This window comes from Gracilinanus agilis, chromosome 4 (genome assembly GCF_016433145.1).
Source record: "Gracilinanus agilis isolate LMUSP501 chromosome 4, AgileGrace, whole genome shotgun sequence".
NCBI lineage: Eukaryota > Metazoa > Chordata > Mammalia > Didelphimorphia > Didelphidae > Gracilinanus > Gracilinanus agilis.
Window position 1 is genome coordinate 15901988 of NC_058133.1, and position 14519 is coordinate 15916506.

The 14519-nt window shown below is 40.4% G+C and overlaps 1 protein-coding gene across 1 annotated transcript in view; it reads right to left on the reverse strand.

The window, feature by feature from the left end:
• The window catches only part of PATJ (PATJ crumbs cell polarity complex component), a 332079-nt gene that overhangs the window by 172854 nt on the left and 144706 nt on the right, over positions 1-14519 (reverse strand). Inside the window, exon 27 of the mRNA XM_044674774.1 lies at positions 10368-10470. Within this exon, the coding sequence (XP_044530709.1) occupies positions 10368-10470 (103 nt within the window). The remainder of the gene's footprint in view (positions 1-10367; positions 10471-14519) is intronic.

A 14519-nucleotide genomic window follows, 5' to 3' on the forward strand; every position in this document is an offset into this window, starting at 1 on the left:
AGCACCTAAAATATGGAATGACGCCTAACTCTTCGTTGCTCTACAGGGGAGACGGGGAGATATAGATAGGCAGAGAGACAGAGAGGTCCGAGGGGTAGACAGATGGGTGGGCAAATATTTCTCTAAATCTTGGCTTGATTTGGTCCCACTGAATTGACTGCAAATGCTTGCTCTGGGCTAGGTATCCTCTTCAAGCTTCCGAAGCCTGGAGGATGATAATTGCTGTTGATTGTAGTGACATCTATTGGCAAGGAGAGGATCAACCCTCCTTCTTGAAGGAAGACACAAGGGAACTGTGGCACCTGGCGTGGGGCTTAAGCTGGGTCTCGGAGTGGGGCGAGGGGGGGGGGGGGTCTGGAAGACCCGTCCTGCCTTGCCTCTAATGCTCACTTACTTTGTGAGCAAGAGCAGCTCAACTCTCGAAGCCTCGCTTCCCTCTTCTGTGAAAGGAGAAGGGGGCTAAATGTCCTGAGCGGTCTCTTCCAACTCTGATGCTACAAGCTCCTCTTTTCCTATCCAATTAGTGATGAGGAGTGAAAAGGTGATAAAGGAAGGAGGCAATGTGATGCAAAGACTTGGGTTCCAACTTCTCCTTCTACACTTTCTGGCTGAGTGACCCTAAAACAGTCAAATAGCCAATCAATTTCATGTCTCAGCCTCAGTTTCCTAATCTGTAAAATCTAATCTGTTAAAAAAAAAAAGACAAGAATACATCTTTGGTGGATCAGTGGATGGAGAGTAAGACCAAAAGATGAGAGGTCCTAGGTTCAAATCTGGCTTCAAACAAAGCCTAGCTGAGTGACCCTGGGCAAATCACTTAACTTTTATTGCCTAACCCTACCATTCTAGTGCCTAGGAACCAATACATAGTATTGATTCTAAGACAGAAAGTAAAAGTTAAAAAAAATAATATAGCTATAGAATAGTCACCCAATAGTGTTGTTATGTACCTTAAAATGACAAAATGTAGGCAATACTTTCTAGTTCTTAAAAAAAAACAAAACAGTGATAAAGGAGGCAGCTGGGTGGCTCAGTGGATTGAGAGTCAGGTCTAGAGATGGGAGATCCTGGGTTCAAATCTGCCCTCAAACACTTCCTAGCTATGTGACCCTGGGCAAGTCACTTGACCTCCATGGCCTAGCCCTTACTACCTTACTTACCTTGGAGCCAATACCCAGTATTGATTCTAAGACAGAAGGTGAGGGTTTAAAAACAACAACAACAACAACAACAAAAATACAGTGATATATATATAGACATGTGTGTGTGTGTGTGTGTGTGTGTGTGTGTGTACACATACATACACACAAATTTTTTTCCTATTTAATAAGAATCCTGGGAAATTGGAAAACCAATTGTTAGAAATGAGGGCTCACACCATGTAGCTCAGGAAACACAAAATGGATTATAAGACCTGAATATTCAAAATAAAGTGATAAAACTGGAAAAGAACCAGATCAGATCCCCTTCACATGTATGGCTAGTGGGAGAGCTGGTAACAAGGCACAGCGGTGATCATGAAAGAGATAACTGGGATTAAATAAAAATTTGGAAGTTTTTGTTTTGTGTGAATAAAATCACTGAATCTAGGATAAAAAGCTAGCCAGCACAGTGGCACAGTGGTTAGGGTTGAACTTGGAGTTCAGAAACCTTGAGTTCCCATGCTGCCTGAGACACTTACTCATTGTGTGACCCTGGGCAAATCAATTAACCTTTCCCTGCCTCAGTTTCTTAATATGTCAAATGAAGTCTAATAGTAACACCTGCTGTGAGGATAAATTGAGATACCATACCTAAAGCAATTTGCAAACCTTAAAGGACTTGACAAATGATGGCATTTACAGAGAACTTAAATAGTTTTCAAAGTGCTTTTTCTTATATTTCCTCATTTCAAAACTCTCAACTCTGCAACAGTTGCTATTATTAACCCCCTTTTTTTAAATTTTATTTAAAATTTTTTTCCATAGTTACATGATTCATGTTGTCTTCCTCCCCTTTTTATTAAGCCCTTTTTAGTGATGTTCAGAGACCCAAAATAATCCAGTTAGGTTGTGTTAACAGCTGGATTTGAATTCTAGACTTTCTGGTTTTTAGCCCAGTCCTTTTATCCACCATGGGCAACTAGGTGGCACAATGGATAGAGTACTGAGCCTGAAATTAAGAAAACTTGAGTTAAAATCCAGCCTTAGTTACTTAGTAGTTGTGTGACCTTGGACAAGTATATAACCCTGCTTGCCTCAGTTTCCTCATTTGTAAAATGAGCTCTATCTTTGCCAAGAAAACTCTAAGACTCAGGCACAACTAAAAGGACTGAACAAGAGAGGGGGTAAGGAGACCGGCTCTCTCACAGCTGCCCAACCTCGCCCACGTCTCCAAGGATTGATTTTCCCCCCTCTGTGAACCAAGGGGCTTGGATAAGACCAAGAAGAGCCTTCTTCATTAGCTCTGGCATTCTCCAGGTCCACTCAGGAATCCACTGGTTTTGACATTTCTTTACCAAATAGGGAATTTCCCTTCCAAATAATAAATGAGCAACAGTATGATTTCCCGAAGCTGCAAAGACAGGCATCAAGTTGATGAGAGAGCAGGATTAGAAGTCTCTTCCTGCTTTAACATTTCCGCATGTAAAATGGGTGATGGAAAAGGGTTAGAAAGGTTCCTGGGCATTATTTCTTTTTCTGCCTTTGCCACAGTTTCTAGAGTTGAAAGGATTCCATAATTGGAGAGGCAGAGTGGAGAAAGCACAGGACAAAGAGACCTGGGCTAAAACCCTTTCCAGCTTTTGTGATCTGATGACCCTAACTCCCGGAGTCGTGGTGAACCTTGAAAGACTGGAGCAATATGTTAACTGAGATCCAATAAAAAACCCTCGAAAGGCCTTCACAATGTGGCTCCTTTTTGCTCCCCCAGTTTTCTGACACTTTACTCTTTGGCCTATCATCCAGATACTCTGGCCTTCTTGCAAATGACAATCTCCTTTTTCTGTGTTGTATTGTCTGGCCATGCTCTCCCTCCTTACTTCTCCTAGCTCCTAGCTTCCAGCTGAAATCCTTCATTAAGCAGACATCGCTGGTCCCCCTGCCCTGCCCTGGCTGCTGGTGGCTTCCCAACAAGAACTACTTCTCATCTCTTCCTTATGCAGTATTTTTCCTTTGCCTCCCATGCTGGAATGTCAGCTCCTTGATGGCTTTTTAGCCTTTTGTTGGTGGTTTTGGTACTTAGCAGAGGGCCCACTTGTTGAATGATTGGAAAGCCCAACTCAGAAAGCTGAAGAACCAGGGCCTCTGAGGCTTTCTCCGCAGCACAGAACGCAGTGGAAAACTGTCTTAGAGTTGAAGTCTCTCAGATCCTGAAGTAAGTGCCCAATGGACAAAGAACTGGAATCACATTTGGCTCTTCTGCTTTCTACCTCTCAGGCTTAGAATGCCGTTTCCCCAACTCCACATCATGGAATTCGAAGTTCCCTTTGAGATATGACTCTTACAAGAAACTTTCCAAATGAAGTAGAGCCGTTATTCCTTTCTCCCTCTAGAAATAGCCTTGTTTTTATTTTAATCTTACCATGTTATACTCATTGGAAGGTAAGCTACTCCAGGACGATTCTTTATTTTTGTACCCCAGAGAGATAGAGGAGAAAACCTAAGACTCTGGAAGATTTACGTTTAAGATCTGCCTCTGAAAGGTAAAAGCTTTGTTATCAAAGCAACCCACAGACCCTCTTAGTGTACCAGAAAATGCTCTAAGACATCAGTCACAGAAAAATGATTGATGTACATCGATGGAGTAAGTGACCACACTAGGACTCCTCGAAACAGAAGAAATCCTAGGTCTGGACTCCTATTCCAGAAAGAAAACGTCTCCGGTGCTATTTATTAGGAAAGTTTCAATAAATGTCTTTAACCAAGTCAAATGAATAATAACATTGGGTAAGTGTGTATAACTGTCCAAAGAGGGAGCTTTCGGACAGGTTTTGTCCAAGTGACAGGTTTCTGGGTGCGTATCAGAATATAAATAGACGTTGTCTCTTTCCTGTCCACCCTCTTTCATTTTTTAGGTTTGTTTACTAGATTAGATATTACCAGAAGTCTATTACTGGGCTTACAGGAAATCTGCCTTTAAATTTTTTTCAACAATGTAAAAAATCAGTGCACACTAACAGGAGTTCACTTGGCTTTAAATGCCAATTTGAACACAACTAAAAGTCAAGTTGGACAGCTGGGTGCCAGAGAGGATAGAGCTCTGGGTCTGGAGTTAAGAGGCTTCACCTCCCTGAGTTCAAATCTAAGCTTAGACACTTACTAGTTTGTGTGATTCTAGGCAAGTCACTTAATCCTGTTTGCCTCAGTTTCCTCCACTGTAGACTGATCTGGAGAGGGAACTGGCAAGCTATTGCAGTGTTGTTGTTTTTTTTTAACCAAAAAAAAAAAACTCCAAATGAAGTAATGAAGAGTCAGACATGGCCTGAAATGACTAAACAACAACATGAATGCTGATCCGGCATAACTGGAAACTCAGAGGTGGGAATTCGCTTTGTTTTGTACAAGGGAAATGGAAAAGTTGGGCCTTCTAAGGGCCAGGGTATTTGGGGGGAGTAATGAGAGCAGAGAGAAGAAAGAGCTTAGATAAGGGGGCTTAGGTCATGAGGATGACACTGCTCATTTCTGAGTTTCCTTTCACACCCACCCAAGATCATCCAAGATAGAAATTATCTCAAAGGTCAGCTCTGTATCTAGTCCTGAATAGACATCCTCTCACCCACATGCCTGATAAGTTATCTGTCATTTGGAGAAAGTCTTCCTAGTGTGGGAAATATACTGCCTCCCACAGCAACTCATTCCCTTCTTTGTTCTGAGGAACCTTGTCCCTCTATTTAGTAGCTAGCTCTCTCATTGCAACTTCTACCCTTTGATCCTTCTCCCACCAGGGACGAGCAGGTCCAGCCAAATCCCATTTCATGTCTAAGCCTTTCTAATATCTAAAGATGGCTTCTTCTCCCACCCAACATGGCCCAATAGAAAGAGCCTTTGCCCTGGAGTCTGAGGAGATGGGTAGAACTCCCTCCAATCACAGTGATCTTGTGGGACACTGTGGGGTCCTTCCAGAGTCTTAGGTTTTCTCCTTTATCACTCTGGGATACAAAAATAAAGACCAAAAAAAAAAAAAAAAAAAAAAAAAAGTCATGACTTCACCTCTCATATTGCTCATCCACGAAATGAGAAGGAGACCTCTGGGGTCCCTGTCAGCTCTCATGTGAGGAATCTGTGGTCTTTGAAAGGAAATGGGAGGACCTTAATCAGGAAAAATGAGGAGCTGATTTTGGTTCTTTCCAAGGTCACATTTTCAGATTTTCCATCGTAACTTAATATTTTGTTGTTGTTGCTAAGTCATTGCACTTGTGTCCAACTCTTGGTGACTCTGTGACTTGGGGTTTTCTTGGCAAAGATACCGGAGTGCTTTGCATTTCCTTTTTCAGCTCATTTTTACCCATTTTTTTTAACCTCATTTTACCAATGAGGCAAGCAAGCATCTGAGGCCAGAATGGAACTCAAGAAGATGATTTCAGGCCCAGGACTTTAATCCATTGTACCACCTAATATCCTAACAAAGGGAGTCCAAATAAGCTCTGTCTCAATACTTCTCAAATAGTCTCTCAGTGATCAAATCAGCTCACATGAATTATTACCTCTCTGTAGGATGCCTGTCAATCAGCAGTTGTCAACATCAATATCAGCAGAACCAAATACAGTTTGTTAAAGTTTAAAAAGTCCTTTACAAATATCTCACAACAATTCAGGGAGGTATTTGCTATCGTTATGCCCATTATACAGATGCAAAAAATGAGGTCAAAAGATTTAAGTGACTTGCTCAGGGCCACTGAGCTAGTAAATGTCTGAGGCAGGTTGTGAAATCAGGTCTTCCTGACTCCAGCCCTGCTGTGTAACCCCGAGCTCCGATTCTGTATCACTACCTGTATCTTTTACCTTTTAAATTGGAAGCCCCATTTGCACTTCAAACTCAACATGTCCAAAAAAAGATTGGTAAGCCTTCCCCAAAACTGATCTTAAGTCTGACCTTCCCTATAACTGCCCATTTCAGCTCCATCACCTGTGAAGACAAAGCCTGGTGAATGTCTCTGTAGGTGCTGCAACCCACTGAGCACCCCAAAAAGAAAGTCGCCCATAGGCACTGCCAAATGCCTCAACATCCGAAAACGATGTGACTTTATCAGTGGCGACAATATTAATGAAAACACATTACGGTCTGCTTTGCCACTTAATTTTAAGGAATGTGGGTCAGACACAGATTCCTAGCCAAACAAGAGAGCGAGGCAATTACAAAGGATAATATATTGTAGATAACTTTGATTACATGAAACTGGAAAGCTTCTGCACAGACCAGATTCCTGCACTTAAGACAGAAAGGGAAGGGGCTTAATGGGAAACTACATATCTGATTTCTCTGAGATGGGTTTGGTATCTGAATGAAATGATATAGAATCCCCATTCTCCAACAGATAAATGGCCAAAAGATATCAACCAATGACTCTCAAAAGAAGATCTATAAAGTATCCAGAACCACATCAAGAAAATCCAAATCACAAGTAACCAGAGAAATGCGAATACAAATAACTCTGAGGGTTCCCTTCAGATGTTATAAACCAGGAAAAAATGACAAAAATGGCAAGTCGATTGTAGAGCGGCAGTGGGACGGTAGATATGTTGCTGGGGGAGTTGTCAAATGGTACAACTGCTTCAGAAATCAATTGGAATGATGCAAAAAAAATGACTAAAATGTCCATACCCTTCTAACCAGCGACCCCATTCCTGGGCTTATCCTCCGAGGAAGCTAGAGATAAGAAACAAGGCCCCATACCCTCCAAAGTATTTATAACAACACATTTTCTGATAGCTAAAAGTTGAAAGCAAATTAGATGCCCATCAATTGGGGAATGGCAAAATAGATTGTGTTTTCTATGTGTAATGAAATATCGCTAATATAAGAAATGATGAGTCTGATGAGTGTAGAGAAGCCTAGCAAGACTTTTATGAACAGATACAGAGTAAAGTAAGCAGAATCAAGAAAGCAATATACCCAACCAGCACCATAGCAAAGAAAATGGAAAAGGCTAACACACCAAAAATTCAAAAGTAAATGTCACAAAATTCTAAAAATCCTGACAGTCATGAATGGGGAGTGAGGAGAGGATATCCCCTAATCCACTGTCTTGGAGGTGAGAGACAGGGGATCTACAAGTAAATCCACATTACACATGCTTTCTGAATTTTTCAACATATTGATCAATAGTACTGACTTTTGCTCTCTCCAAAAAATATTGTTTGTCATATTGGATGATTTTCTGAGAGGGACAGGGGGAAGGATTCATGGGATACTATCATGATTCAAGAAATAGACCTCAGCCACTTCCCAGCTGTGTGACCCTGGGCAAGTCACTTGACCCCCATTGCCCACCCTTACCAATCTTCCACCTATGAGACAATACACCGAAGTACAAGGGTTTTAAAAAAAAAAAGAAATAGAAAATATCAGTAAAAATATTTCAAAGTGAGGCATGATTACAAAAAAATGAAAAGAGAAATGTCAGAAGTCCAAAACCATGCCAATGAATCTTACCTATTACTACAAATTCCTCAAAAAATTATTTTTAAAGACAAAGTTGTTCAAAAGTGATTAATAATTATTGAAGATTCATTCATGATTTTGCTTCCTCATTTTCCCCTCAAACTAAAAGATTGTTATTATAATTATTAGTATAATTATTATTATAAAAGATAATTATTGCTGAGATGGAGTTGAAATCTAGATGAGGTTTTAAAAGTATTTGTATTCTCAGTAAACATGAATTTCCCCTTTTCCCCTTTGGGACATGAGTTTCTGATCTTTTCTTGCCATCATCGATCTGAGTTGATAATACAAGAATGCAGGTTATTAATTTAGACTCGAAAGGATTAGATCCATTCATTTCAATGAGAATTTATTAAGGGCCTATTAAATGATTGGTGTGGAGTCAAGGGCTAAGGTTAAAAGGACAAAAAAAAGAAACTGCCCTTGTACTCATAGTGCTTACCTTTGACTAGGAAGACAGAGCATCCCACTCCATCCAATTCCATTTAATAAGCGTTTACTAGGCATATACTATATACAAGACACTGTGCTAGGTAGAGGAGAAACAATACCAAAGAACAAAAGAGCAAAAAAGGAGAGAAGAGGAAAGAAAAGAAGGGGAAAAGGAAAAACGAAAAGCAAAGAAAAGATCCCTGCCTTCCAGGATGGACATTTTACTGGGGAGACCTAGGGTTGCATTCCATTCGACAAGGAGTTATTTGTTTCACATATACGATATGACAGACACTTGGTCAGACACTGAGGATACAAATTCAATAAAAGAAATAAATTCTTACTTATCAAAAACAATTCTACAGATTGCCACAAATTTCTATGCACGTGGGACAAAATGGCTCATGGGGTATGAAATAAACAGTGACAAGAAGCATGGCTAGCTGTGTGACCCTATTTACCTCAGTTTCCTCATCTGTAAAATGAGCTGGAGAAGGAAATGGCACACTAGTAGCTTTGCCAAGAAAATGCTAAATGGGGTCAGGAAGAGTTGGACATGACTAAAAACAACTTAACAACTATTTGAGAAGCAACATGGCATGGTGAATTGAAAACCGGCTTTACAATCAGGAAGACATAGTCAAAATCTGTCTTCTGACATATACCTCTCCATGTTCTAAATTACCCTGAAAGACTGTAAGTTGCTGAGGGGGTGCCAACCTGCATTGTAAGGTAAGGAGAGCTTCCTCACAATGGAAGTGCCAATATTATGGATATCATGGATCCAAGCCAAAATAATAGAACTAGTTAATGGAATTAAATAAATAGAATTAAATAGTTAATACGATAAAATAGAACACAGAAGACACTGTCCTAGGCCTTGAGGATATAAAGATAAGTCACAACCTACTGAGCTCAGTTATTCCATTAGAATAATGAGGGAGTTGGAAGAAATGATCCCTGAGGTCTCTTCTGCCTCTCCATCTATGATGCTGCAATCTCTGTTGGTGTCTCTTCCCCCAATTAGGCTGTCAGCTTCTCCAGGGAGGGCTTGTGTCTTTTCTAAAGGGAACACCTCCTCTCTGGCTTAGGACAGAGGTTTCCTGTATTATACAGTCAAACAGCACCTTTTTTATTGTTTAAAAGTACCTATTTGTTAGGAAATCACACCAGGAGAAGCCTGTGATTTTGAGTCCCAGCCAGCTGACTATGTCAAAGGCAGGAGAAGGAGGATTGACTGTCAGAACTTCTGAAATATCAATCGTAACTTTATAAGCAAACAAAACAAACATTGGCACAATTTTACGGGGGTTTCGAGATCAGGGCTGCTCTGCCCACTGACACTCAAGGATGGATAGATGAAGACCACCAGACTGGGAGATGGAAAACCTGAGTTTTGGTCTCAGTGCTACCAAATAGATGACTGACTTCCTCTTGACACTCTTAAGCTCAGCTTCCCCGTTAGTAAAATGAAGGACTTGGCCCTGACAATCTCTAAGGCTCCGTCACAGATCCAAATCCTATGACATCATTAAATAGGGCAATACCACATTTTCCTCCTCGGTATCATGGGGGGATCGGCGTAGATGATCGCTACCATCTGTTTTCAGCTTTAATATTCTATTATGAATATATTCATGATTTTTCTTCACTACCACAGAAGTATGTTTCCTCCATCCAATGAAATGTTTTGTAAAGATCTCTGTAAACCCTAAAGCACTATATAAATGTTGGCTATTATTTGTATGTACTTCTATGGCTGATGCAACTGTCTAGCTCTCCTTTCTCCTGGCCTAGTCATCTGGAATCACAACAAATTCTATTTTAGCCTAGATCAAACATGACCAGTCACTTACATCTGTCTTGGCAGCTGCAAAACAAACTACTGAAATGAATCCCAAGCCAAGTACAAACCATGACTGGCTTAGCTGTTCATTTGAATGATCAAAAATCAACGATGCTTTCCATTAATTCAAAGAACACAGAGCCACAAGAAATGTATATCCCACCTTTAATTTTAAAAGGCATTTTCAGGAATTTGCCATTCCACATCAGGAATTTGGGTAGAGAAAATATGTAAAAGACAGTGTGGGAATAATGTTTTCCAAACAGACACCTGCATCTTATAACTCAAGAAAAGAATGTTAAGGGAAAAAAGAGTCTGGGCAATAAAGATTATTTTTGACTCACGAATCACAAACTCACATGATCCTTCACTTATACAAAAAAACCATCTTTTAAATTATGACAGCAATTCCACTTTCTTCCCTGAGAATTCTGAAAGCACTCACCCTCAGTAAATTCCGTCTCGTTCTCGTCGTCATACTTGTTCTCTTCTGCAGGAGCCTTGTAAGGAGGGGGCAGTTTCATTGGAGGGGGTGCACCGCCCCTTCTCTGCAGGGTGTAAGAAGGAGAGAAGAGTTCATTGTTGCTTTTCTATTGATCATTGCAAATGGACCAAATGCTGGACCAAAGTAGAAATGACGAAGAGTGTTGGCAAAAATAAAGTGCCAACACCCAACTCCCCCTGATCTCGGGATCGATGAGCAGGTTGGCCAATGACAACCATTTCCCTACAGCTATGTGGGCAAAGTGAGAAAATACTGTGACTTCTGAGGGCCAGGAGTGGCACTGGGAATTAGAAACCAGAAGAGGCAATTCTATTGATCATTGATTTAACACGAAGTAGCATATTACTTCCCCAGAGAGAAAGGGGCCCCAATTCACATGCCACCTTTAGACTTAAAAAAACAGGAAATTATGTTATTGACTCCTCCTCCCAAAATCCCCCTCAATTCAAAGATACCTACATATTAAAAATGGACCCTAAATGAAATAAATGCAAATGTTAATCCAAATTGCTTCCAGAAATTAGCCCTTCATTTAAGAACAGTTTCTTTTTTAAATTTGTCAGAGACCCTTTAGAGACAGTGGAAATTAGAGCCATCTGAACTCCAGGTATACCATTGACCCAAAGCTTGGTTTTTGTTTATCCTTCACAAACATCACCAAGGTTAGAAACTTGCTTTTATTAGGAGCATTTTAGAACATTTCATGCATGCACTGGCTCTGCTGGAAAGACATTCTGTTGTAAAATAATATCAAACACTCTAGATTGAAAGAAATTCAATTAAGAGATAACAAAACTTATGGCAAGATTACCTTATCCGTGTACGCCAAGTTCCTTCTATAGCGAGAAAAATAAAACATCCTAAATGACTATGGGGGAATGAGGCAGCTAAGGAGACTGAGAGCAAGGAGGGCTAGGCACACCATAAATCTCCAAGTAACTGGTTTGTTCAGATACAAGATTTCCCTTTTTATATTCAATTAGATTTCAAAGAACAAAGTGGCTAATAGCAGGATGCACTTTAGTAACCTGAGAATGAGTGGTCCATCATTATAGCCCATTGGAAAGGAAGCCACTCCAATGGCAGAGAATTGTTATTTGGAAGGCAAACACTAAATGACATAGAAATCATACATTCATTCCACAAGAATTGATTAAGGGCCCATCATGATCCAAAATGAAACATGGCCTTCCCTCCTCAAGCGGTCCTTATTCTATGGGGGGGAAGGGGAAATAACACATACTCAGAAAAGTAAAAGCAAAATATACATAAGGTAAATAAACAATATTTTGGAGGAAGGATGAGGAGGAGAGCCTTAATCAGTCTGAAAGTGAGTGAGAGGCAAGGAGAGAAGGTAGAGGGTCTAATTCCAACATCCCAAAGTGCCAAGTTAAGGGAGCAAAATCAGGAGAATAATGTATTCAACAGCAACAATATTTTAAAGATAAATGACTTGAGAAAGGCTTAGGAACTCTGCTTAACACAATGAACAAGCACAAATCTAAATGACTTATGATAGACTCTTTCTCTCTGGTTGGAGTTGATGGACTCTTAGGGCAAATTAAAGTCTATTCTGTTTTCTTTATTTTTATTTTTCTGGACAGGAATAGTGGAGGAATGTTTTACTTGACTCTACATATTTATAATGGGATTTGGGTTTTGTGCCTTCTTAATGAGCTGGGGAGGGCCAAGTGGAAGGGAGAGAAAATAAAATAAAGTTGAAGTAAAAAATAATATCAGGGGCCATGCAGTCCAACCATTTAATGAGGAAACAGGGCCGACAAAAGGTGTGGATTGATTGCATCAAGAAACAGAAAGGGGGCAGCTAGGTGGCACAGAGGATAGAGGCTCACTGTCAGCCAGTAGGACACCATGAATGGAGAGAGAGAGAGTGTCTGTCTGAGGACAGGGGAAAGAAAAGGTCAATCAGATGAGAAAGATATAATGAAGTCAAATTGTGAAGGCTTTAAATACTAAGCAGAGGAATTCATAGCTTATATGAGAAGCACTAGGGAGCCAGGGAAGAAGCATCCTCAGCACAGTAATGAAATGATCAGCTAGGGCTTTGGAAACAGCCATTTGATGCCTGTGAGGCTGGAGGTAGCACTGTCTTATCAGGAGGCAACTGCAACTGTTCACATTAGAGACAAGGGGGACCTTTTGTTTAGTGAGTTGGAATTGTGTTTTTTTGGGGAAAGAGGAAGGCTCAAATCCTAGGATTTAACTGGCGTGGGAAGATCCTTCTCACAGTAATCTGACTTCTGTGATTTATAGCTTTGGAAAGAGTTCTCTGGGATACTATGAATGCCTAGGAAGGAAGGAAGGAAGGAAGGAAGGAAGGAAGGAAGGAAGGAAGGAAGGAAAGAAAAAGGGAGAGAAAAGGAAAAAATGAAGGATAGGAATGAAAAACAATTTGTTACATTCTTTCTATGTGCCAGGAAGTGTGTTAAATGTTGAGAATGAAAAGGAAGACATTACCTGTCTGTAGTAGACTATATCTCATAGGAGGAGTTGACACAGAAGGGAAATCTGAGGTGGGACTGTAGAAGGAGGAGTGTATCTGCAAAGAAGCAAGTTACAGTGTAGGGGCCCATAGAGATTGGTATGAGGAAGATCCTTCACTGGGAATTCCCTAGGTATTTCACTTATAGAAACACACACAAATATATGTATATGTTTGCATTAGTAAACTCTCTCTCTTTCTCTCTTTCTCCACATGAATTCCCAATAACTGAAAAGTTCTCCTTTTTAATTAACCAATAATTAATCAGGCTGAAGTTTCTTCTAAGTGGAAACATTTGCTTTCGAAGTCTATAAAAAATAGGACTATTACTCTTAAGTGACACTTTTAAGACATGTTTAGAAATTCCTGGAAGGGTCTCTGGGGAATACACAGAACAGCAATCTCCTTGTTCCGGCACCTTCTTCTGAAAGCTCTCTCCCCCAAAGCTGAGTCCATCCAACGGGTGAGTTGTGGGCCCAGCACTCTTGAGACCAGCAACGCATCTATCCGTTGAAACTCCAATACATCCTTCCAACGTTGCAACTTCAAATGCTAACTAGGAAGAGCATGGAGAGTCATTAGGCCCTTGACTCTGCCAAATGGTGAAATACAGCTAGTTCCACAGAGATTAAGAGGGAAGAGGTAAACAGACACTCTGCAAGAAGACATTCTGAAGGTATAAAAGATTAATAACTGCCCCCCAAACCAGCATATCAGAACATAGCTTTTCCATTGTTATTACTGGAGGGATGAGGGCATGTGAAAGCCTTAACAGCATTGATTCTTTACACTTAGGCATCTTATGATGCTCATAAATATCGAGTAGGCTTGAACTAATGCCTATTTGAGCTATCCTTTCTTAACAGAACTGATGGCCACCAGAGGCCAAGAGCACCTGTAAGATTCCATCCCCATTAGCCTTCTTGCTCAGCGAAATCTGCTGCCTCTAATGTCTCCAGCTTATGACCTTCCACAGAACCTCCTTGCCAGCCATTCTCTCCTTAAACCTGGCTCCCAACAGAATTTCTCTAATGTTGCCCCTTCCATCCTCTGGGTGGTCTTCCACTTTCACGATTCAAGTGCCTTAAGGCAGGGATTATCTTTCTTTTTTCCTTGGGTTTGTATTTTCAGAAGTTAAAACAATATGTTCCTTAGAACATGGTAAGCACTTCAATCTTCTGTCTGTCAATGAATCTGTTGATCTATCTGTCTGTCTGTCTGCCTGACCTCTGTCTGTCTGTCTGTCTGTCTGTCTTTCTTTCTATCTATCTATCTATCTATCTATCTATCTATCTATCTATCTATCTATCTATCTATCTATCTATCTATCTAAACAGGGCTGTAATTGTAGGCTTTAAGAAAACAAGTGAAAGCAGTGTAATATCTAAAATATTGATTGAAATAGTGAAGAGATAACCTTGGGCCTGATGTAAAGAAAAAAACTTCCTACCAATTAGAGCTAAAGAAAAATAGATGGTCTAATTTGGGAGGTTGGAAGTGCCCTCTCTTTGGAAGCCTTCAAACAGAGGCTGGATATATGCTATGGTGGAGGGAAAAAATAATTACATCTGGAGTAAGAGTTGTTGGTT